The sequence below is a fragment of the Copadichromis virginalis genome, linkage group LG6, assembly GCF_057382275.1.
Source record: "Copadichromis virginalis isolate Kocher_CV1m ecotype Utaka linkage group LG6, C_Virginalis_male_GT1.1, whole genome shotgun sequence".
Lineage (NCBI taxonomy): Eukaryota > Metazoa > Chordata > Actinopteri > Cichliformes > Cichlidae > Copadichromis > Copadichromis virginalis.
Window position 1 is genome coordinate 42,026,525 of NC_140623.1, and position 24,496 is coordinate 42,051,020.

The 24,496-nt window shown below is 41.6% G+C and overlaps 1 protein-coding gene across 1 annotated transcript in view; it reads right to left on the reverse strand.

Moving 5' to 3' along the window:
* sorcs3a (sortilin related VPS10 domain containing receptor 3a) overlaps positions 1-24,496 on the reverse strand; it is a 244,761-nt gene that overhangs the window by 142,445 nt on the left and 77,820 nt on the right. The window contains exon 2 of the mRNA XM_085460496.1: positions 9,436-9,503. Within this exon, the coding sequence (XP_085316622.1) occupies positions 9,436-9,503 (68 nt within the window). The remainder of the gene's footprint in view (positions 1-9,435; positions 9,504-24,496) is intronic.

The following is a 24,496-nucleotide window of genomic DNA, read 5'->3' on the forward strand; positions in this document are numbered from 1 at the left end:
ATTTTAATTGCTTTTACCGTGATGCTGTTAATTTTGACAGCACTTCAATAAACACATATCCTCTTGTAATGCATGCATGTGGCACAGTTTAAATGTGGCCTACAGTGTGTTTGTAGATTGAGCAGCTGAGTATGTGAGCTGGACCCATGAAAGTGCAAAACATTTTATTCTGCTGACTCTAGTTTGGTGTCTTTGATTGTACTGGATGATTGAAGTCTGAAGAAACAAGACGTATTTACAATTTAACAGTTTATCGATTTACCAAAAGAAGGCCTCAGTAGCACGCACAGCCACAACAGCTGCTGCGGGATAGCGTCAACCAGCATTTGTTGCAAATCAGCCAATAGTTGTGGTGGTCACTGGCACAAACTGCACACCTAAGTTTTTGATCCCAGGATTGAGGTTAACACCTTGGGTTTGCAGAACAGCAGCTTGAAGTTGTCCTGTGGCCCTATTCAAACATGGCATGCATGGAGCAGACACCAGTTGACCACTGCAGCAGGCTCCGTGCTCACAAGTGCTGCTAACTAGGCATCAATCAGGCACCTGATGGCCAATCAGAAGCTCCAAGAAGAGTCAGTAGCAGCGTTGGCAGAGTTTTTCATGGGTACCACCCATGCTGCTCAACCCAGAGACACGTTTTCCTTGCAAATGTGGCAGCATTTAAGGGGAAATAAACATGATTCAAAAGGTGTAACATTTATTGCCTATAGGCATCGTTAAAACAAAAAAAATGAATGTTTGAAACACAGATTTTCTTGCTTCCTATATTAAGTTTAGCTGATGCAAACTGGTATGTTTGTCGGTTTAACAGAGATTAAATGTGTTTGTCCAGCCTTGAAAATCTCTTATGATTGTATCGTGTGCTTAAGTTATGACAGCTCAAAAATGCTGAGAAAACATATTTTTGTCTTATTACTCGAACATTTTCATAGTTTAAAAATGTCCTTTTTTCAGGTTTTGTAAAATATACCAAAGCTATTGTACAAAAACGCAGCTAACTCTAAAAAGGTTTGACAGATTTGATTGGCTTAAAATGGAATGGCCTTATTCATCCCACAGAATACTTGGATCAGTCCAGCTTGAACTATCCTTTATTTACCGCATGCAGTTGTTCATCCATCATACTGGGCAGTCTTTTCTTCAGTTTTAGTAGATCCTACAGTAGCTGTAACACTTTGATCCGCTCAGTTTTCAAGGAATTGCTTCTGAAATGTTCTGGTGAGCCCTGGCTGCTGAGGTTTTGAGGGAAATACCAAGTCCAATTGCAAAAGGTCACAGACATCAGGTGGGTCTCTCTGAGAGAGCCAGGCCCTTATTATAGGCACTGACCTGTGAAATATCACATAGCCCATGAGCATGCTCAGCAAAATGATGCAATTTGAGAGGATGTCACTCTTCAACCCCAGGTGACCCCATCTTGGCACAGTGGGAGAGGCGGAGTCTGTAGCCAGGGACTGATAATGCAGACTCATCTCTCTCTCCCTCTTCATCTTTCTGATGGTCTCCTGTAGTTTCACAAGGGGATCCCCGCCAATAACGCTTTCCACACCACAGGTGGAAAATATTTCCGGTCCCTTTCCACTATTTCCAGATTATGAGTGGAAATCATTTCATTTAGTTTTTAATTTCACAGGAATTTACCGCTACAACCCAAGATGTATCAACATAAATGGTGAGATCAAAAACACTGAGGATTGGAGAAACCATCGTTTCCTGTGCAGGTCCAATGTTCCCCAGTATGTCGATGCAAAGTCATCCTATACCAGCACGTGTTTTTAAAAGGGTGTTACACTGATTTACAGTAGTTCTTCCGCTTACATGGTACATGTGAGTCACCAGAGACACACCACCAGAAAAAGGTCAAACTGAAGCAACAGAGGTTGATATAACTCGACTGTTTGGCTCAAACACCATCCTATATTTCCTCTACAACCATTCCTAGCTTCCTCTTATCAGCACGACGGGGTTTGACACTTTACTCTCATGACTATTTCTGACCTTTTGTTAAATTAGTGACGCCCCCCTTTAGACCTTTGTGTTCCACGTTGCAAAGCAACTAGTGATACACATACACACACCCACCATCTAACTTTTGCCTAATATTTCATAATCACTGTCATTTTCAGTGACACTAATTTCAGGCAGTTATTCACATAATGAACATTTCTTCACACCAAACATCATTACAACTGTAATCAGGATGTTAATAGGGGACCAAAAAAAAAGAGAGAAGAGAATGCCTCTTTTTTTGTTTTATCAGATCAGCGTTAATTTGCTGAAGGCATGAATAAGACCAATTAAATCAAAATAATTAGACTCAAACGCCTCATCGTTTGGTGTGAAAATTTCCCTAATGAAATAGAACTGACTACAGCATTGTTCCCCCGAGGATGAAATGACAAAAGTCAGATAGTCGCTACGTGTTTATTGGTGGTATGGTGTTATCATTTAGAGGTCTATTGGGAGAAAGTTGTTCATTTTCACAGATATTGATTGAACTACCTCAGACCACAGAGATAACATAATAATTGTTGAGCCGGGAGGTATTTTCATTGTAGACAAAGTGAGGCAGTTAAAAGTATTAAGGCCATCCACAACACTACGTTGTCAAACGTACAGAAAAAGCTCCTAGAAGCACAAATGATAACGCCAGTTGTGCGTGTGGATTTTCAGTGACATCATTTTTAAACATTTGACAGACAGAGTCCAATCACAGCCTCAAAGCTGCATATCTAGCTGTCATAAAATTAATTTGTCACCCTTATCAGTCAACATGCAGGCCCACTCGTTATCCACATAAATAATTATCTTTAATACAAGTGTTACTGGCATCTCAATTTTAGAAGTGGAGCTGCGTTGTGTTCTTTTTCTGAATTGTCATTTAGAAACTGTAGCCTCTTTGAAAGTTTGAATCATCCCACTAATTATAACCTTTGTCAGTTATAATTAGGCCCATAGATATGGCTAATAGACACCCCACAGTACAAACTCCTGATGATATTAGCAGCTGCAATCAACCATTCATCATTGTTTGTGCCTATCCAGCTCAAAATTGTGAGCTCAACTGTAATCAGCGATTTATAAAAGTAGGAATAATGCAGTTTAAGACCTCATGCAGTTTGTGAATAGGTGCATGTAAAATCTCCAGTCATCTGATCTTAACTTAAACTCCCCATTTAGAAAGTGAAGGTAACCTGTCAGCCAAAACGACACTTTAAAAAGTACGCAGAGGTACCCGAGATGTACAAAAACACTGAACAGCCATCCCATTACTCCTACATTAGCTGAAAAAGTCATGCCGTGAAGCTCCCAGCACACAGTTTTTGTGCTAATCTTAACACCTGCGTTATACAATTTGGCATCATTTTAAAAAGTTACAATTTCTTGTAAAAAAGAACAGCGGTCGACAGCACTGTACACAATGATAGACTGGAGTGTAAAAAGCGAATGAATGATGCAGAAAACAGATTTGAGATGGGAAACAGTTCTTAAAAATACAGAGAGAGAGAGAGAGAGAGCTGTGCAGGAAGTGTCATTTTTATTGTGGTGAAAGCAAAACAGCAAAAATAAGAGGGAATTAATGACAATGTTTATCAATTGTGAAGCATAGTTTGAATCTTCTTTTGCTGCTGCTTCAGTGAATTTTGGTTGGAGAGAGACAAAACATGTAGCTTCAGAATCTGTGAGCTGTCGGCTTTAAGCACCGACTGCGTGTCCGTGTACTCGCCGGGTGAGAAAGCCGACATCTCACAGATTCTGATGCATCGGGTTCGTGCTTTGTGTTTACGTCTTTGGGTGGAATCCATTTCCCTGCTCTCATGTTCTGTTTTAGCTGTTTGGTGGTTGTTGAAATAATTTAATAAATCGATATCGCTCTGTAGAAATTTAGATTCACAAATGTTCGTAAAGTCTGGCTGCATGGCTAGGTGCTTATTTTTATACACGTGTGACAACGGGAATGAAAACAGCTGAATTCAAAGTGATGTGGTGGAGGTGTAGCCCAGGACTTTTGTGCATATGGCAACGTTTCTGGGAGTGACAAGTAAAGCTATTGTGAAAAGGCTGCAGTCTTTCTAATGACCAGCAGGGGGCGATGCCTCTGTTAGTGGTACAAAGGTCTGTGGGGGATAAGTTGACCCTCCCTCGTTGCGTCTGTATTCAAGACACCAAGATGGCCGGCTGAAGATTCATAATAGGTCTTCACTAATCAGGTAAGCAACCATTAATTTGGTCAGCTGATTCACTCAGCTGGTCTGACCCTCAAGTGTAAGTAAGCATTAATGCTTATGTAATAATGTGATTTATATTCTCTTTTAATTTTTATGCACATGCACAGTATTTGTTACATAAGTACACGTTTTAAAACTTTTATCCTGTGTGCAGCTCAGTAAATCACAGCAGCTGACTTTGAACCAGGAAGTAAATGAGTGCTTGTAACAGCTCAGTTGGCACTCTGTCACGAGTGAGGTCAGCTGAAATGATTAAAAGTATACTTTGTCCACTGGATGTAATTTGCGCTAAACATCTTAAACCTTAATTTATATTTACAACAATATACGAGTGGGAGCTGCTTTGAGCACAACATAAAACTTGACTTTTTCACTGTGTTTTGCAGTGGCACAAAAAGAGATTAACATCAGCTCATCCTGAAGCTTTCCAGCTCAGTAATTCAGAACCACACCGTGTGCACAACTTCAGTAAACTCACTGCATAGTTCAGAGAAAACAACTGCTGCATAGGCTTGTTTTGCAAAAAGTACAAGTATAGGAAATGTCAAATTCAAATGGCGATAGGAGGGAAATACAATATGACTTTGTTGTTGGCGTTAATTTACCCATGTCTGAATACCTGCAAATGAGTACAGGGCTTGTCATATTTGATAAATTCTCATCCACTGAGGGACAAAACCCCAGAGACCAGATGAGAGAGGCTGAAAAACTTTGAAGAACTGTTTTGCTGAGTTGATTTATTGTCAACAGCGAACAGCTCGCCTTCATTTCTTTCCCCTCCGCCACGCACATATGAAGGCTGCTTTGAAAATTATGCAGAGACAGAGTGATCAGCTTTCATTGTTTAAGGTCAGGGTGTTCATTAAAATTGACAGACTGACTAGGCGATACTTTGAGGTGTTGGCAGTGCCTTGACCTTTGCAAAAAGACAGCGTTAGTCTTGCCGTTTCGGACATCTTCCCGTAAAGTGATAAACATTCTCCGCGGCTACTCCTCTTCAAACTGTATCAGAGCTGGGATCTCAATTAGCTGGCACAAGAAAGGCCCATCATGGGTGTGGGCTGACACAAAACAGGCAGATTTCTCATCGTTGAGCGATTCGAGAAGTACCTTTCTTCAGCTTCCTCTTAGCTGCTGACTGCTTGTAGGTATGTGAGGGGACATTAATGCTGATCTCCAAACGCTTTTCTTGTTTATGTTGTTTTACCTGAATAAATCTTCACCTATAGAATTCAACTATTAACTACAGCGGTGTCAAGGTTTGTATTAGTTCAGTCACCGCGTGTGCAGAAATTGGCTGGTTAACAAAGGACGATAGTCCTGATGCCCACGCTACTCCTCACTTGTTGTGATGCCTCAGTAAACACTCTTCTGGCTTGTGACTGACAAATCACAACTGCAGGAGGTTGCACGAGGCCTCGCTTTCTCAGTCAGATCCACCGCTTTCTTGTCAGGTCTGATTTTAAGGCACCAAGATGGTGTCGGTAAAAATCACAAGCATTCAAGCTCGTGTCCTCTAAGCTGGAATGGCAGTTTTTTACTTCTTCTATGGTTAGATTATGTTCGCTCTCTGCCATCTGTGGCTGTTATTACAGGGCATATGTTTGGGGATGTTTATGCAATGAAGACTATAGGAAGTTGTACCTTATGTACATAATGCAGTGTCCCCTTTTCCCCAATGCTTTCATACAGAACTAAACAGAAGAAAATGTAACTGGAGTTTTATACTTCTACAGCAGACAGTAGGGTCTTATCACAAAACCATCATTTTATTATGTAAGTAGCATATGATAACACGATAGCATCTGCAGCCAGAGCCTCTGTGGTCGAGCTTACCGCAGGATATCAAGGGACTACTTTTTCTTTGCACTTATTCAAACACCAAACCACTGCTCCGTTTTGCCTCAGGATCCAAATTATACAGAATGTGTCTAAATGTCAGAAATGAGTAGCAGTCATTTTGTCATCACTTATCAGCGATGAGTGATGACGATGACCTGGATGACTGAGAACCTTCACAGACATCACTTATCAGCCAAACTACCACTTCAAGCTGGACAGAGTAAGCAAACTTCAGAAGTGTAAATGTTTTCAGCTCTAAAGGACTGTCATCTCTGAAATCTGTGAAGAAAGAAAAATGCATACAGATGGAATATCGCTGGTTTCTCTTCAGGCGAAGCTGCTGTGGTTTGAACTCAAGTTCAGCACAGTCTCTCTGCTGAGACGGGCGAGTCAAAACGCAAATCTGAGCTGAAGAAGAAAGCTGAATGTCTCAGAGTTCTGAACAAACAACTTTTCATTTGGAACGGTTTATTTTGCAGTCGATGTGAAGGCAGCCATTAGGGCGTTCCACTTTTACCGCAGAATAAAATGACATGCAAAAATACCGTTAGCTAAATCCTACCACCTTCACGTCATTGCCGAGCTACAAGTCTCCCAGTTTTGATAGACTTCATGTCAGCATCCAGCCTATAATTTAGGAATGTGTGCTGAAAATTACACAAACAAAATGCATATGTCTCACAGCCAATCACAAGAGAGGCATCTATTAAAGTGCAAACTGGGACAGCTCATACATTTTTCTAAATCCATGGAGCTTACACATCCTGTAAGACCTCTTCAGTACCAACAAAAGTCATTTCTATGACATCTTCACAATATAAAGTGTATGGCCGTAGTATGAACCTGTGGCAAACACTACTGAGCATGTGCAGCAGGCCACAAAACATGCAAGCAAACCCAAACCTAGAAAATGTTACTCGTGTGATGTGCCAAGTGAGCACTTAGCATCTCTGAGTCTTGTTTTCAGTTCCCCTTAATGCATTAGACTCCCCCCCCCCCACACACACACACACACACACAGGATCAAACAGTTTGCCTATAAAAATTAAAAAAAGAAAAAATGTAAATGCTTTAAATTTGGTTAATGTCCCGCTCAAGGTTATTTTCTCATCCACCTCTGGACAGCTTTCAGCATGGCTGCCATTTTTAGAGCTCCATGTTCCCCTGCACTTGTGCCTCTGTAATGGGAACTGGATCACCTCCAGTGTGATCGTTTCAACTTCATTTTCATTTTAAGGAAGCGGACAAGGGAAATGGTGGAATCCCAGAAAATGTGGAAATCATTTCAGATTTATTTATTTTCAGGCATTCAGGTTTTGCTGAACCCCCCTCAGGATATTACAGTAGCATCCTGCACTGACAGTCTCCCTGGGGGAGCTCCATTTACAGTGCAGAACCTCAGGCCAGTTGGAAACACAAGTTGATGTTTGGTCTCTGCACCAGTTTGCTGTTTGTGGTGAAATTATAGAGTTCACAGTGCAAGAGGTCAGGAAGGGATTTCAACGGACCGATCTAAAAATAGCAGCTGTGCTGGAAGCCATCTGGACATGTCTGAGAAGATGTTGTCCAATTTTAAATCATGTGTGTTTTTTGATACGTCCGTTTCCTGAATGCTTTAATCAAGTCTGGTAAAACCCAGTGATAACATCAAGTTTAAAAAAATCAGCAAATTGGGACAGTTAGTTCTGCTTTGTTAAGTCATTGCTACAGGTGGTAGAAATAATCCCCAGGAGTCCCACCTGTGTTTTCCAAACCACAGACACGGTTCCTCTTATGACACCTATTTGGCATCTGCAGAAAGTTTGACAGAACTGGCGAGGTCACCTACCTGAGAGGACCTTTACATTGTTTTCCTGAAAAATGTGACACGTCATGACAATCCAGATTTGAAAATAGCCTACATGTAGTTTCAGCTCACGAGGGATGTGTAAGCCATCCTTTTTTCAGTGTATTTTTCCTTTTTACAAGCGCTCTTGTCTCACGAGTTTGTGTGTATGCGTGTTTATTTTATTCCCAGTCGGGGTGAAGAAGCTGAGTACATCAGATAATATTTCAGAACAAGAGCATGGCAAACAACCTTCTCCACCTGAGTGCCCCGTATGACTGTGCACGACACTAGAACAGTGTGTTCACAGCAGCAGAGGAGCAGGTGAGGACAGGACAGACGGATCGCAGATGGGTGGGAAATGTGACACTGATGGTTCAAAGGTGTAAAAGGGCACAACTAAAGGGCCAGAACGGAGAAACGTTTGTGTTGTGATTTTAACACAAATTGTGTTTTCTCAGATTAGCTGCCTGCTGCTTATATTAAACTATCAAATAGCCAAAAACATCATCACAGAGCTATTTCAACTCCACACCACAGCTTTCAAACCATCTACTAGGGCTGGGCCATATCATACTGTTCACGGTAATACCGGTATAATGTTGGGCAACGATAAGAAAATGAAATATCGCGATAGAATATGGGTCAAACGCGCATGCCTTTGTTTTCATACGCACATGGCGGAAAAAATCATGGCGGCAACGGAGAATGAGAAGAGCGAGAGCGGATCGTTGAATGAAACAGATGAACCAGAACTGGTTTGTAAAAATGCTGCAGCTTCACTGGTGTGGAACTGGTTTAGCTTTCGTCCGTCAGATACACAACAAAGCACTATTTTTGGTAGCGCATGCTAGCGGGCCGTCGTTGTTACCGTGTTGCTTGGAAAATACGGCGCACTTAAAATCAATCCTTTGATTTTTCTGAAAGTCGACAGAGTCCCTTATAATCCCGTGTGCCTTATGTCTGAACTCTGGTTGTGTTTACTGACCTCGAAACGATTTTATGTACACGGCGCTCGAAAATCTGTCAAATGTTTCAGTACGGCTTTGCTAAGCTACGAAGCCGCACCGCTTGATGGATTGTCGGAGCATTACGGCTATCGTAGGCGGAGCCTCGCGGAGTGATAGGTACTGTGCTTCAACATAATGTTACCGTATTGTGTGTGTATAACCTCTTTTTAAGTTTTGTGGATATTATACATGGTTATGCTGAGGATATGTCGGCCAGTTTCCACTGGAAACGCCTTTTGGTTAAACTGTCAGCGAGGAATTTGCACTGTTACATTTTTATATAACTTTAATGCACATAAAAAAACAGCTGCTTGTTTAAGTGAAAATACATTCATGTGTTTTCTTTTTTTTTTTGCACTAATAAAGTTGTGGAGTTGTAAAGTATTTTGTCTCGTGTCAGTTATATCGTCAGTTATATTGTTATCGCAAATTTTCAAATGTATATCATGATAAATATTTTCGGTCATATCGGCCTGCTCTATCATCTACTTGTAAATATTTTATAGATAAAGTCTCTTGTACTCACCTCCAAAGTGTGCTCTCAGTGACGCTGCCGATATGAAAATCGTACAGCTTGGTTAGGATCAGGATCACCTGAAAAAGAGGGAATGTAATTGTTAGAATCTTTTTATGAGGCGGACAAAGCGATTAATGAATTCTTTACTGTAGCAGAATGGCGACTAATGCATGAATACAGCATCCCAGATTTAGGATGGCTTAAGAGGCAGAGCACTAATAATAATAATAATAATGGATTGGATTTATATAGCGCTTTTCAAGGCACCCAAAGCGCTTTACAATACCACTATTCATTCACTCTCGCATTCACACACTGGTGGAGGCAAGCTACGGTTGTAGCCACAGATGCTGACAGAAACGAGGCTGCCATATCGCGCCATCGGCCCCTCTGGCCAACACCAATAGGCAGTAGGGTAAAGTGTCTTGCCCAAGGACACAATGACCAGGACAGAGAGCCCGGGGATCGAACTGGCGACCTTCCAGTTACAGATACGCTTCCCAACCCCTTGAGCCACGGTCGCCCCAATTGCCTGTGAGTTTTTACTGAATTCAGTTTTTGCTGATGGATCCTTGGACACTCCAAGTCCAGTGTTGACACACATCAGTTTGTTCAGAATGCTCTGCTGATTGCAAACACAGTGATTGTATGCAAATAAAATGAATCACAATGCTATTAAAGTCACTGTAGCTTGGAGTTGTTTCATTTATAAGAGTTGTTAGTTACGTCAGTAGTTACTGATATACAGTGGGGCAAAAAAGTATTTAGTCAGCCACCGATTGTGCAAGTTCCCCCACCTAAAATGATGACAGAGGTCAGTAATTTGCACCAGAGGTACACTTCAACTGTGAGAGACAGAATGTGAAAAAACAATCCATGAATCCACATGGTAGGATTTGTAAAGAATTTATTCGTAAATTAGGGTGGAAAATAAGTATTTGGTCACCTCAAACAAGGAAAATCTCTGGCTCTCACAGACCTGTAACGTCTTCTGTAAGAAGCTTTTCTGTCCCCCACTCGTTACCTGTATGAATGGCACCTGTTTGAACTCATCATCTGTATAAAAGACACCTGTCCACAGCCTCAAACAGTCAGACTCCAAACTCCGCCATGGCCAAGACCAAAGAGCTTTCGAAGGACACCAGGAAAAGTATTGTAGACCTGCACCAGACTGGGAAGAGTGAATCTACAATAGGCAAGCAGCTTGGTGTGAAAAAATCAACTGTGGGAGCAATCATCAGAAAATGGAAGACATACAAGACCACTGATAATCTCCCTCGATCTGGGGCTCCACGCAAGATCTCATCCCGTGGGGTCAAAATGATCATGAGAACGGTGAGCAAAGATCCCAGAACCACACGGGGGGACCTGGTGAATGACCTGCAGAGAGCTGGGACCAAAGTAACAAAGGTCACCATCAGTAACACACTACAACGGCAGGGAATCAAATCCCGCAGTGCCAGACGTGTTCCGCTGCTGAAGCCAGTGCATGTCCAGGCCCGTCTGAAGTTTGCCAGAGAGCACATGGATGATACAGCAGAGGATTGGGAGAATGTCATGTGGTCAGATGAAACCAAAGTAGAACTTTTTGGTATCAACTCAACTCGTCGTGTTTGGAGGAAGAAGAATACTGAGTTGCATCCCAAGAACACCATACCTACTGTGAAGCATGGGGGTGGAAACATCATGCTATGGGGCTGTTTTTCTGCCAAGGGGACAGGACGACTGATCCGTGTTAAGGACAGAATGAATGGGGCCATGTATCGTGAGATTTTGAGCCAAAACCTCCTTCCATCAGTGAGAACTTTGAAGATGAAACGAGGCTGGGTCTTCCAACATGACAATGATCCAAAACACACCGCCCGGGCAACAAAGGAGTGGCTCCGTAAGAAGCATTTGAAAGTCCTGGAGTGGCCTAGCCAGTCTCCAGACCTCAACCCCATAGAAAATCTGTGGCGGGAGTTGAAAGTCCGTGTTGCTCGGCGACAGCCCCAAAACATCACTGCTCTCGAGAAGATCTGCATGGAGGAATGGGCCAAAATACCAGCTACTGTGTGTGCAAACCTGGTAAAGACCTATAGTAAACCTTTGACCTCTGTTATTGCCAACAAAGGTTATGTTACAAAGTATTGAGTTGTATTTTTGTTATTGACCAAATACTTATTTTCCACCCTGATTTACGGATAAATTCTTTACAAATCCTACCATGTGGATTCATGGATTTTTTTTTCACATTCTGTCTCTCACAGTTGAAGTGTACCTCTGGTGCAAATTACTGACCTCTGTCATCATTTTAGGTGGGGGAACTTGCACAATCAGTGGCTGACTAAATACTTTTTTGCCCCACTGTAATTCCAAGTACATTCAAAGAAAAAGATGCAGATTTAAGTAGCTTTAGCTTTTTTAATGATATCAAACAAGAGAATGTTATCACTGTGAAAGATATTATTTTGAAATCAAACTGACAGAAGACCCCAGAGAAGAACCACTACATGCCGCAGTTATAATGTGCCCTGTCTGGGTTGAGCACACCTCAGGATCCCTAGAGATGTCGCAGAGGAGAAGACTGTCTAGCCTATCAAGGTTAAGCTGCTGTCACCTGTGGTGAAAAATTAATGCAGAGATTAAAAGGGCCTCCTTTTCAAAGAGCTATTCTCCAGTTGTAAGCCTTATGATCCCATCATTTATGACCCCAAAAATCAATAAGTTTTAACACAAGAAGCATCCCTGAGGTGATTGCTGAAAGGTCTTTCTTCCCTCAAAAGGTACATACTGTAAAAAAAAAAAAACATTTATGGTATTTTGAATACTCTGCAACACTGGTTAGGAAAAGACTACAAGGCCCTGGAAGTGTTAGCATGTTGCTAGGTAGTGCTTTGCATAATTAGCGGTGTTTGCCACTTTCAAACTTCAAACTTGATGGAGCACGCTGACATTCTTGCCCCTGTGGAAAAGTCTGATCCAACAGTCTCTGTGTTCACAGCTTTGGTCTGGGCTCTTTTGGAGAGATAATCAGCAGGCAGGGCACTATGATAAGCACTGTGCGAGTCCTCAGAGCACATCGCAAGATGAAGGACTAGTTTGCTGTGACAGGATCAGTGGTCAGCTGTGATACTCCACGCTAGAGTAAAGGATCATAAATCTGTTGCTCAGGGACAGCTGGGCTGTAATGTCAGAGGAGGAAAAAACACTGTTCATTATACTTAACCATCTGGTCCCTCTACTTATGCTCACCTCTGGGTTACAGAACGCAGTCAAAAGATTTCTTTCATAGGAGAGCGAGCTCCTGCAATTGTCTTGGATTTATCACACACTTGACCCGACCTCACCGGGAGCCAAGCTCCTTTTACATAATAAGATGCTACTTTCACCCATCAGCACACGTGTTTTTCGTAGCTGTACTGTTTTCCTTCTGACTAAATGACTATTGCTCCTTCTCATTAGCATCCATGTCTCTTGTTAGCATTCCCCTCCCTGCAACAAGCTTCTGCTTGTTTAAAGCAACCTGACAGGCCTGACTTGAGTCATTTGGCTGGGAGGGGGTGAAGGAGGTGTGGCCTTGACTCTTTTGACAGAAGTCAGCAATTGAGGCTAGATAAGCAGAACTTAGTAAAGAACCAGTTTCTTGGCTCCCCTGACCTCCTGTAGTACTTGTGTTCGTGAAGCTCGTGAGGCCCGCAGACTTCAAGGACCTTTCCACCTCTGGCCGAGCCTCACGCTCCCCACAAGCCCTATGAACGAGCCAGTCGCTCACCAGAGTCCTTGGATGGAGCTTGTGTGAAGATGTGCCACATGCCCAAGGGGTCCTCCTACTAACAATGCGAACATACAGTTCAGGCCAAACAAGATTGCAGTCCAGTGAGAGGCCAGTGCTGCATAGGAAGAAGATGGATTCCTGCCATTCGGCTCCACAACATCGCAAAACTTGGTCTTTGTGTGCATTAACATGATTATCTTTGTTAGAAGAGCACTCATGCTTCCCACTCTAGACATGCATAGATCTCTGCATGCTCGTGCTTCTGTGGGCTTTGTGCTTCTGAGATGTGTGGCTGTGTCCGCTTGGGGGGGTGACACACACAGACACGAGTTGTCTCATCACCACATGACAGTCTGAATTTGAAATTCACATTGAACAACTGGCAGAAAAAACAAACAAACGAAGAAAGTACTTTTGTCCTTTCAAATATTTCTAAAGCAAATCTTGCTATGTGTCTCAAAAACATCTTTTCAGCCAGCGTTAAAGAGAGTTAAAAAAAATGTTTAATGCATTAAGCCTCAGCCCAGGATAAGAATAGCATGTGGATTTCAAAAAACACCAGTCACTGTTTATTTACACACTTGCTCGCGAGCGTTCACGGTCTTTGTTGAGGTGCCGGGTGTATTGGAAGGACAAAACCGCAGCAGGCTTGAGAAACGTTTGACAGGGTGTCTGTATTTGAAGTGCACTCTCCCCTCGTGAGTCCCCAGCTGACGTGCTTATAGAATCAAAATGTCAGTCACATTACCTTTGGATTTGCCTTGTTGCCTCAGCAATTAACCAACTGTGGTGAAAACATATTATTAGCAGAACTAAATGTCCCCCTTTCGTCATCCACAGAGTCAAAGTTCCAAACACAGTCTTGAATTTTGGCTCAGCTCATAGCATGCCAATGATGCTATTAATTGCTTTTCTGAGAAAATCTCAAGCGTTTGCGGAGCAATAGATTAATTGTGATCGTGACCTGAAGAGCCGTCACCTTCGATGTCAGGTAAAAACACAAGGCAGCATATCAAGTCTAAATTAAACCTGACGTTCTATAAATAGCAGTGCGTGTGTGTTCATTTGTGCTGAATGTAGTAATTACAAGGAATGGTAAAGCTAACGCTGCTGGCATCTACATTGGACTCATCGTAAGGAAGACACGGTGGGTTCAACTTGCCTTTTTTAGTTTACCTAAACCAACCTTTCTGAAAATAAGAACAGCAAATGAAAATAAACAGACAACATTCGAGATTTGATCTTTCCCCTGCAAACAATTTATATCATTTTCTTAATTGTGCTTTTTAACACTTCCCAGAAACTTGGGACTGGCATCAAAGTAACAGATTAAAGCAAAACAAAAGATTTCACATGGAATCTGCTTCCAAACCACGTGCAACTTCCAACAAACAGCTCTTCAGACATTTTTGTACTTTGGCTCAAACTGTTTCAAAGACATCAGTTTTGTTCGCTGCAGTTGGAACAAAAAGCTCTCTGTGGCTTTGATTTCAAAATGTCATGGTACTCCAGTATTGACAGCCTCACACATCTGAAAACAAGCTTTTAGTCTGCAAACAAACGTCGGGATGGTCGACACTAAAATGGCAGCTGAAACCGATCATTATCTAGAAGTGATTAAGCTACCCCGCCTCTCAGTAGCATGTCAACGGCTGAGCAATTACGTTGTCAATTGGTGGGAGCTGTTTATGAGACACAATATCATCTGGTAGCATCAGAACTACAACTTGACATCAAGGCTGAGCTAAAGAAAACAAAAAAACACTGAATTCTTTGTCGCAATTTGGAATGACTGTGGCAGAAAATGAAGCCATCGACTTACAGTAATGGTAAGTGGATAAATACAGTGTATGGGCCATAAATGGAGACAGAGTTGAAATAAAGACGTGGGGCAACAATGGAGAGTATCTGGCCCCAAATGTCATGTTTAGCTTTTGTTATCCCGCTAATGACAGAGCAGGCTGGGCACTATGGACGAGTATCTGTAGACTCACCCCTCTGGTCAATGGATCAGGTCACAAGTACAGCCAATAGATCATTTTCAGATTGTCATATAAGATAAGATAAGATAACCTTTATTAGTCCCACACGTGGGAAATTTGTTTTGTCACAGCAGGAAGTGGACAGTGCAAAAGTTATGACGCAAAAATTAGAATACAATAAGAATAAATACAGTACACAGCTGTACAGAATAGAATAAAATAATATACTATATACAGTAGAATAAAATAGAATAAAAATATACAATAAGATAAAAATAGAATACGAATGCTATATACACAACTGAGTAAAAATACAACGATGCCAGAAAAGATTATTGCACTTAGTGTTATTGCACATGTGTGGATGTGTGTGTTTGTTCAGTTAAAGTCTTGGAAGTTATGGAAGTTAACATACGACAGCTATGGTAATCAATGTTGATGGTAATCAATAACCTTCTTTTTTTTATCGTCTTCTGTAGAAAAAACTACTTCTATTGAGAAAATATGGGGAAAAAAAACTCAACTTTGAACAGACAGTATTACACTCATTCATAAACCCAACATCACGACCCAGTATTTGTGTTTCAGGTCCTGGATTAATATTCTTAGTGTCATTCATGTTCTCCCTATTTGCCTCAGTGTGTTATACTCTTAGTTTCTAGTCTCTAGTTTTCTCTCACTGTGCCTTCCCCGTGTTCCACGTTTAGTTACTCTTGTCTCCGTGGTCTAAGGAGCTTGGAAAGAAAAGCGTCTGGATTCTTTAAGACGTTTCACCTCTCATCCGAGAAGCTTCTTCAGTTTTAAGAGCAACTGATGGACAGTCCCAGATTTTAAGGACTATGGGAACCTTAGACTGCGATGACCTGGATGACTGAGACCCTTCACAGACATCTTGTCTCTTTGTTTCATATTCCCTCTGCGGCCTGGAGGGCCGGTGTCCTGCTGGTTTTAGATTTCACCCTGAGTCAACACACCTGAATCACATGATTAGTTCGTTACCAGGCCTCTGGAGAACTACAGGACAAGTTGAGGAAGCCATTTAGCCATTTGAATCAACTGTGTTGGATCAAGGACACATCTAAACTCTTACAGCCCTATGCCCCTAGTAGGTCTCTGAGGTCTTGTGGTCAGGGCCTACTTGTTATTAAGTATACGAGACTGAAAACTAGGGGTGATCGAGCTTTTGCTACTGTGGCCGCCAGACTGTGGAATTCTCTTCCTCAGAACTTAAGATCTGCTGATTCACTGATTACTTTTAAAAAACAGCTAAAAACACATCTTTTTAAAATTGCATTTTGTTAACTTTTGACTGTATTTTGTCTTTTTAATCTGTGCCTATACCTTGTAAAGCACTTTGTGATCTCTTATCTAGAAATGTGCTATATAAATAAAATTTTACTTACTTACTTACTTACTTACTTACTTACTTACTTACTTACTTACTAAAGCCTGCAGGACACCGGCCCTCGAGGCCTGGAGTTGCCCACCCCTGCCCTGCCTTTGTGATGGTCTCATGTTTCCTGTTTTATTTTGATAGTTCCTTGTCCTGTGTTCAGTGTATTCAGTTCTGCTTTCTCCTCGTCTCGTTATGTCTGATTAGTCCCAGCTGTGTTGCCTTACTGTTTCCTTTACTCACTCGTTACTGACTTGTGTATTTAAGCCCTGTGTTTTCCTCTGTTCGTTGTCATGTCATACTGCCTCATTGCTCTGGGTTTCCTCTGTGTTTCCTGATAACTCCTAGCTCTGTGTTTCCTAGTTTCCAGTGTTGGTTTTGTTTTTCTCTGTTGTAATATTCTGCGTTTTTGCCTTTTTCAGTCGAACCTTTTGTTTGAACCGTGTGTTTGAGACCTAACTCTGCCTGCCACAGCCGTAACACGACAGCTAAATGTTTTGACCTATTTTAATATCCATTTCTTTTAATTCCAATTCTTATTTCTGTGAGTTGTAGGTGAGTCACTGGCTTTAACGGTTTCAGCATCTGTACACGGTTTCTGGAAGTCAAGTCAGACGTGTGGCAGAAAGCCTTGAGCCATCTCAGAACTGCTACAGTGCCAGACCTCCACATCGGCCTGAAATAATGTGAGAAGGAATGCACTTGAACCGACGTTAGACGCACCTTTAGTATCTGACTCTGCCTCTATTTGTACCATGCAGTGCAGGCAAGGCTAATACCACATGTGCATGTAGAGCACACAAATCCATCATTATGCACCTGAAAGCGCTGGCTACAAAGAGAACAAGGAAAACACTCAAATCTGTTCAAGGCTAAAGGGTCTTAACATCCATCCCAGTATAACAGCAAAGAAACCAAGGTTTCTGCTGAGGCTCCCCTCTGAATTTTGCAATTATCTAATCAGTATTAGGCACAAATTAAATACATGCAGCACTTTGGCGATGAAGGGCAGCAGTGGATGAAAGGAAGGGAATTAGGAAGTAAAATGAGTTGTTTGCTTATGTAAATGCAGACCACTAGAGTATGCTGTAGCTGTTGATGTGTTGTAGTTTCATCAAGGCCACGTCGGGGAGAAGACTGTGTTACTGTGCCCCTTCTGGACATCACTCACTCTGCTCCCTCGCAGCTCTGTCTCCTTCTCTGTCATGTTGCCTCTCATGCTTCCTGTCTCCACTGCACACTGAATCATTTCTCCCCTCCTCTTTCTCTTTTCTCATTTATTCTATCCTTCTTGTGTCTTTCTCTTGACTCTTCTTCCTCACCAGCCGAATCTTTGTGTTTTCCTCCAAACTAAAGCCCCTTTATCTCTGTTTATCTGCACTGTTCTTCCGTGGTTTTACTTACCCCTCTTGCCCATACCTCTTATCTTTATTCTCCCAGTAGTTTCTCATATTCCCTTCCTAATGTGCCCAAGAGACTGCTACTCACCTTCACTCTCATCTTTTCTGTCTTATCTCACATCCAGATTGCCCCACCAACACCACTCCCACCCATTTCTTTTACTTTTCCATGTCTGCTTTGTTTTCTTTCCTCCTTCTGTTTTCTCGCTGATTGTTCTGAGCCGAGCAGACAGGCATTGCCTTTGAGATGTATATAGACAGAATGCCTAATTAAAATCACTTTAAATGTAGTGCTTGTCAAACTGTAGTGATGGCTGTGAATTTAGTGTGCTACTTAAAACACCTCTTCATTCCTTCATATCGTTGTTGCTCTTTAAAGTCATTCCTAATCAATTTTCTAACATTCGGCTTCAAATTTGATTAATCACTATGCACTCATTAGGCACTTGCTGTGTAAGATGACAGCTAATTGATCTTTAAAACTGCAGTGATCAACAAATACTTTTTTTTTTAATACCAGCATATCGTGTGTGTGTGTGTGTGTGTGTGTGTGTGTGTGTCCTTAGTGAAAAGCCTACAGACAGAATATCATCTAATTGGACAGGTTGTAAATATTCTACATATATTTTGGTTCATACTTGTGATTTTTATGCTCAAACTCAGTTTTCATTGACCTTTCATCCCAGTAATTATTTTTAATACAAACTGATGGATATATAGGAGCATTTCACTTCTGTAGGGTTTTAAAAATTTGGGGGGGGGGGGGCAGCGGGCTTTGCCCACATCAGAATATTTGATCGGTTGAAAATGTGTAGAAGAGTGATCGTCAGGCTCATGTGCAACCCCAATGACATATTTTGCATTGTTGCATTTTCCTGAGAAAGCTGCACCTATAATATCTATGTTGTTTTTCCTTCTATATTTGCATTTAAAGGTCTACTTTTCATGCGGTACTTGAGATTATGCTCTTCACTGGGGTCCTTTTGCATTTCCTGGTACAAAAAGTTTCAGCTTGAGCAGGAAACACGGCATTCAAACAAGCCAGGATCAATGTGGCGCTACAAGGTGGCATAAAGGTCAATTGATAAACCAATCAAGCAGTCTGCACGGGGGGAGAGACTGTGAGCATATCTGCTTTATCACCTCAGCTGGACTTTGAAACTGTGGAAGGAATAACCTTTCCCACACACTGAGATAAACCTGTCATATATGCTGTGCATCCCCCCCCCCCCCCCCCCCCCTCCCGAAGAAGCAAAAGGAAAGTTTTAGGTGCTGCTATTTCACACGAGCACACTATATCCCACCTCAGCTTCAAAGACTTAAGATAGAAACGTTACCATAACAACCACAGTCTGTGAAGCAGCTGCAAATGCTCGCAGAACCACAGCCCTTCTGGATCCACGGTTTATTCTAGAGAAATGCTTCAGAAAGGATTAATAATTTGTCAGAAGCAAAAATATTCTGGCACAGGTGATATGGAAATCCTGAAATATACCAATTTCTTTTGCTTGCATTACTTTTTGCTGCTTTTGCCATTAGCTGGCTGAGTGTAACATTTCCTGCCATTTTGAATGATGACTGTGCTGTCAGATAATTCATCTGACAGCGACAGTTTGTAAGATTCAAATCAAGCAGCATTTTCAAGTATCTCTTGGCATCTTTTTCATCCTCTTTGAAGCATCCCAGGATGTTGTTTGCTGGACAAAGACATTTCCAAGGTGTACACTATGACATCATTTCAACACCTAATTAGACTCTAAAAATATCTGCAGATTCAGAAGGAAATCTACATCATCTTAAACACGCACAGGGATAATTTCCTCTCTTCAAAGCGCTTGGTTTTATAGAAACAAAGCTTCAATGTTATTAATAATCTCCATTTGCATCGGGTTATTTTTGGCTTTTTTCACGCAGGACAGCAGCCATTAAGATTTCCTATTTGCCCGTTTTTCTTTCCCGTAGTGCATCTGTCTCTCGAGCCAGTTCTGGAGGAAGTCAAGCGAAGCAAACGCTATCTGGCTGGCCGTGAAGCCTGCACTGGAGGTTAGCGCTTATCACGGTGCAAGCAAGGGTGCAAAAAACAAAGCCTGTGTAGACTTTTTATACTATATAACAAAGGAGGACAGAAAAATGGAAGCAGCGTCATTTCATTGACACAAAGACACAGACTAGCCACGCATCACACTGAAGGCACAGAGACATCCTACAGTCTCATGAGCCAACACTAACTATAGAAAAAGGAACAAATGTAAAGCTATAGCACTTTATCTTTGACACTAAAAAAAGAGCAGCAAATAAGTTCAGTTTTCTTTGTTGTACTCCGTCAGTTTTTTCACATCTTATCATTAAATACATTGGAGGGTTATTCAGTGGGAACCCACTGTGACAATCTGGAAGATGTTCAAAGAATTTCCATTTCTCTGAGGGAACTATTTTTACAGAAAACGTAGCCCTGCATGTTCACTAATTAGAGAGCGGGGCAGTAGCTGCTGTGTATATGGGAAGCAAGTAAAACATCATGTTGAAAAATAGATTGTGGCACAGGAGTTTGGACTATCAGTAATCAGATGCTGCTCAGTATGTCCTGTAAATATGTAAAGTATTGTTCACGAGAATGTAACAGCTGAATCGTCCAACAGGAAAAAAGGGAAACGTATCAAGATAAAGGTCTGAGATGAAATGAGTTATTAACGCAGACCCAACACTACATTAAAACCACTGACAAGTGAAGTGAACAACATGGGATCATATTCCCACTGTGCAAGTTTCAGCTTTTAAATACTGGGTGCTTGGATTCATGTTGATGTTACCTGGACAGGTAGCATTGACCTGAACATCAAAGCAAAGCAGCTCCTCACTACTCCAACAGCGTTGTTCAGCAGTGGGTTGTAGAACAAGACACCAGGATGTTGAAGCTACTTCCAAACTTTTGACATCCCAATCGAGTATTCATCAGAAAGGCCTAAACAAATCATTTAAAGAGTTTCCTAAAGGATGCTTTCACACAGTAATTAAGAGTGGGCATCAGTGATGTGGTTAGAAAGTGTTTCAGTTCTTTGCAGCTATGTTGGGAAATCAATGCCCCCGTTGTGCTCTGTGCCCCACGGGGCTCTATTTTGTTTCCTGTTTTATCTTGTGTAGCCACAATTGATTTTAACTGCTATACAGATGATACATGACTATATGTCACAGCAAAGCCCAACACAGATGCTACATTCATTCTAGACAAGACCGGATGGTTGGATGGAAAACAATTTCCACTTCTGAATTACTCGTTTTAATTGAATATGATCAGCACGGCAAACAACCACTCGTCTGAGCCGGCGCTGTTATCCAACGATATTTTAACCTACATTCAGCTGTTAGTGTTTTTGTTTAGCTGAGTTATTTAGTCAAAATTAGGTCATTCTTCTCATTTGCTGACCTAGAGGTCATCAATGCTTTTACATACTCCAAACGTGATTACTGAAGCACACTTTCAGATTCAGATTTAAACTGACAATAGACAAAATGGCAACAGCTCCAAGCCTTTAGAAACACACAACTGTGTCCCCGATCTTTCCCAGACATAAGTTTCTGTATCAGTCTGATCTGACATTTAATGGTGTTTTTACATAATGTACATAATGCTGGAAAGAGCAAGCAAGAAAACAGAGTTTTATTGTTTGGGGAATTCAGAGATTCAGTGTCACATGTCTCCCTGCATACTCTAACTGGACTCTGATACTTCTAAATCAAATATCCTGCTGCATGCTACATGTAAGGAGCGGCACCAATCGGCACACAGCCAATGCTTTTTATTCCCTTTTTCAGACAATTCATAGCAGTTGAATTGGCCAGATAGGATTTCTTAAGTGAACTTTCCCTTTAAAACTTAACAGAGACCATACTAAATATCATCCATCATTCCATCTGTTCATTACTTTGGCAATTAATAATAATTATTAGGTTGTATATGCAAGTATGCATACTAGTTTGCTTTTAATGTAAAGTAGTATACCTAATCTTAACCCTCTCAGGCTCAAATTAAACTTTTTGTTGCTAATGCACAACCACGTCCTGCAGTGGTACTTCGGAGTAAAACAAACTCATAAAATATGTATGTGGGGTAATCAGGTTGTTAGTTTTTAACTGTTGCAAATCGGCAACGCCTACCTCGAGAGGGTTAAAGTTCTAGTTCAATTTAAAAAGAAGTATGGAGGTTTTTTCCTGACAGAATTATTTTCTGTTTCCTGCCAGAAAGAACCAGGTGTTCTGATGGTCTATGGATCAGAAGTGACAGACGTCTGACTGTGAAATGTATTCTGTATTAGACTTTTTTTGACAAAAACGGGCCAGTTTTTTTGAGAATTAGTGTGAAAAACAAATCACGAGTGAACGAGGACGTGAGAAACTAGATGGGAGTCAGAGTGGGAGGGGCCATGTGCTCATCGCAGCAACCTTTCTCATAGATGTTTTAGACAGAGAGAAATATTTCTTATATCTATCACAACCAATTAGCTTTGATCCTCAGAAATGTATAATCACTCCAACAGCAGGGCGCCTTACACGTTTCCAGCTACCATTAATTTAATCAGTCATCTTCCTCAACAGCAGTGCTTCTCAGTTATTTTCTGTTACACCCCCTTTAGGTAGAAGAAGCCTTGGTCTCTTGTGTTCTGGGGGCCTCTGGATGTCTGGAGTTTTGATCTCCTCCATACCTGCTTCACGCCCTGGAGGACGGGGCTGTGGCCCCCCCACACCCTCTAGCAGATCATTACATGAAGGAACCTTTTAAAAACAAGCGCGTCCATGCTCACAGGTGTACACACGGGTGATCACACCCACAAACTACACCCTTTTTGGCTCCTACCTCAAAGCACACTGTGCGCTGTTGATCTTATGTGCTGCACAATAATGTTTAATATTTAGTATTTACTGTCATATTCCCATATATCATTGTGATGTTGTTTATTCTATTACTCTTGTTCTCTTCTGCTTGTTTTCTTTTTTCTTTCTCAGCAGGTGACCCAGGTGATTGATATATGCATTTTTTTTTCTCTGCCCGTTCTGTTGGTTTTTGTCTTTTGCCCTTCTCCCCCGTCCCTCTTCTCAGCTGTTTCTCTTTCCCTCTTTCTTTCTCCCCTTCTTTCCCCCAGTCAAGTCTGTCCCGTATTCAGTAAGTGAAAATAAAATAAACAATAAAAGGTGAATCAAATGAACCATTACGGCAAGGCTGGGATGGTCAGTTTGGTAAAGTAAATCCGTTGGGCATCTTTCTTTGCCTTTAGACAACAATTCTGATGGCAAAAGAGCCAAACGGGACAGGCAAAAGAAAAAGAAAAAAAAAAGGTAGAAGAAGCCCCGCCCACTCTACCCCATGTATATAAATAGTATCATTTGTCTATTAAATCGTTATTGTAACTACATCTCTGCATAACATTGTATCCTTATTAAGATTAAAGTTAAAACAAAGAAGAAAAATAGATCAGATAAACATTTTTTGACACAGTAGGCGCGCCGGTCCATACTTGTCTCCCGCCGTAGTCACATCGAAGCTGTGCGCTGCACACGCATCGTCATATTTCCGTGTCTTAGCTTTCGGGAGACTTTAGTTTGTCCCGTTATCTCCGTCTCTTTTCATCACTGTTAAATATTTTTTCCATTTTTCTTGAGGGTTTGTTACTAAACTTCATATCTCGTGCTCATTGCTGTGTGTGCATGCTCGGTGCAAAAAACCTTGCCACCTTATTCAAGTACATTCCTACAGCAACCCTGAATATGCATTCTCTCTTTGTTTCCACATGCACATCAAGTCTGATTGCAGAAACATATTTTGCTTCATTCAGCAAACGAGTAACAGGAAAAAGACTCTGTCGCCTTAATCTTTTATCTCTGAACTAATGTTCACCACTCTGGTGTCAGCAGGAACAGAGAGCAGTAGTGAGACAGAGTTTAACTGTCGCTGCAAATCTTCACTGAGGTGACACAATATGGGGGCAGGAGGACAGCTGATTAACACCAGGCTACAATTCCTTTTAATGACATTTTTCCATTGAACAGTATATAGTGATGGCGTGGCGTCAGGGGTGAAATGAGAAGGGAAAGAACACAAAGAACTGCTCAGTCGCTGATAGCATATCATGAGCGAACACAGGTGTGCACAGCTCAATGCTGCAGAAACGCTAAAAGGCTGAGAAGTGAGCTTTGTATAATTAAAACTGCAGTATGTCGTCCTATCAGGGACATTATGCCATCCATCAAGCGCCTGATCCGTTGGATTGGCTCGACACAAGCCAGCATGCTGATAGCTCGTGGGCTGCTTACATTGACATATGCTGTGACAATGCTGGGTTAGCAGACACTGGGGTGTGGTGCTGATGCCACTTCAGTGCACCATCCATTACCGTTATGCCTTCCACCTGGCTGATCGACCATGTTTGGGGGATCATTCAAGGCCACAGGGGATTTTTTTTTTTTAAGTGGTGAGGAAACTTGACAGCACAGATAAAAGTGTGTGTGCTGGTCTTTGCTCCATCACTTATTCTTTCTGTTTTCT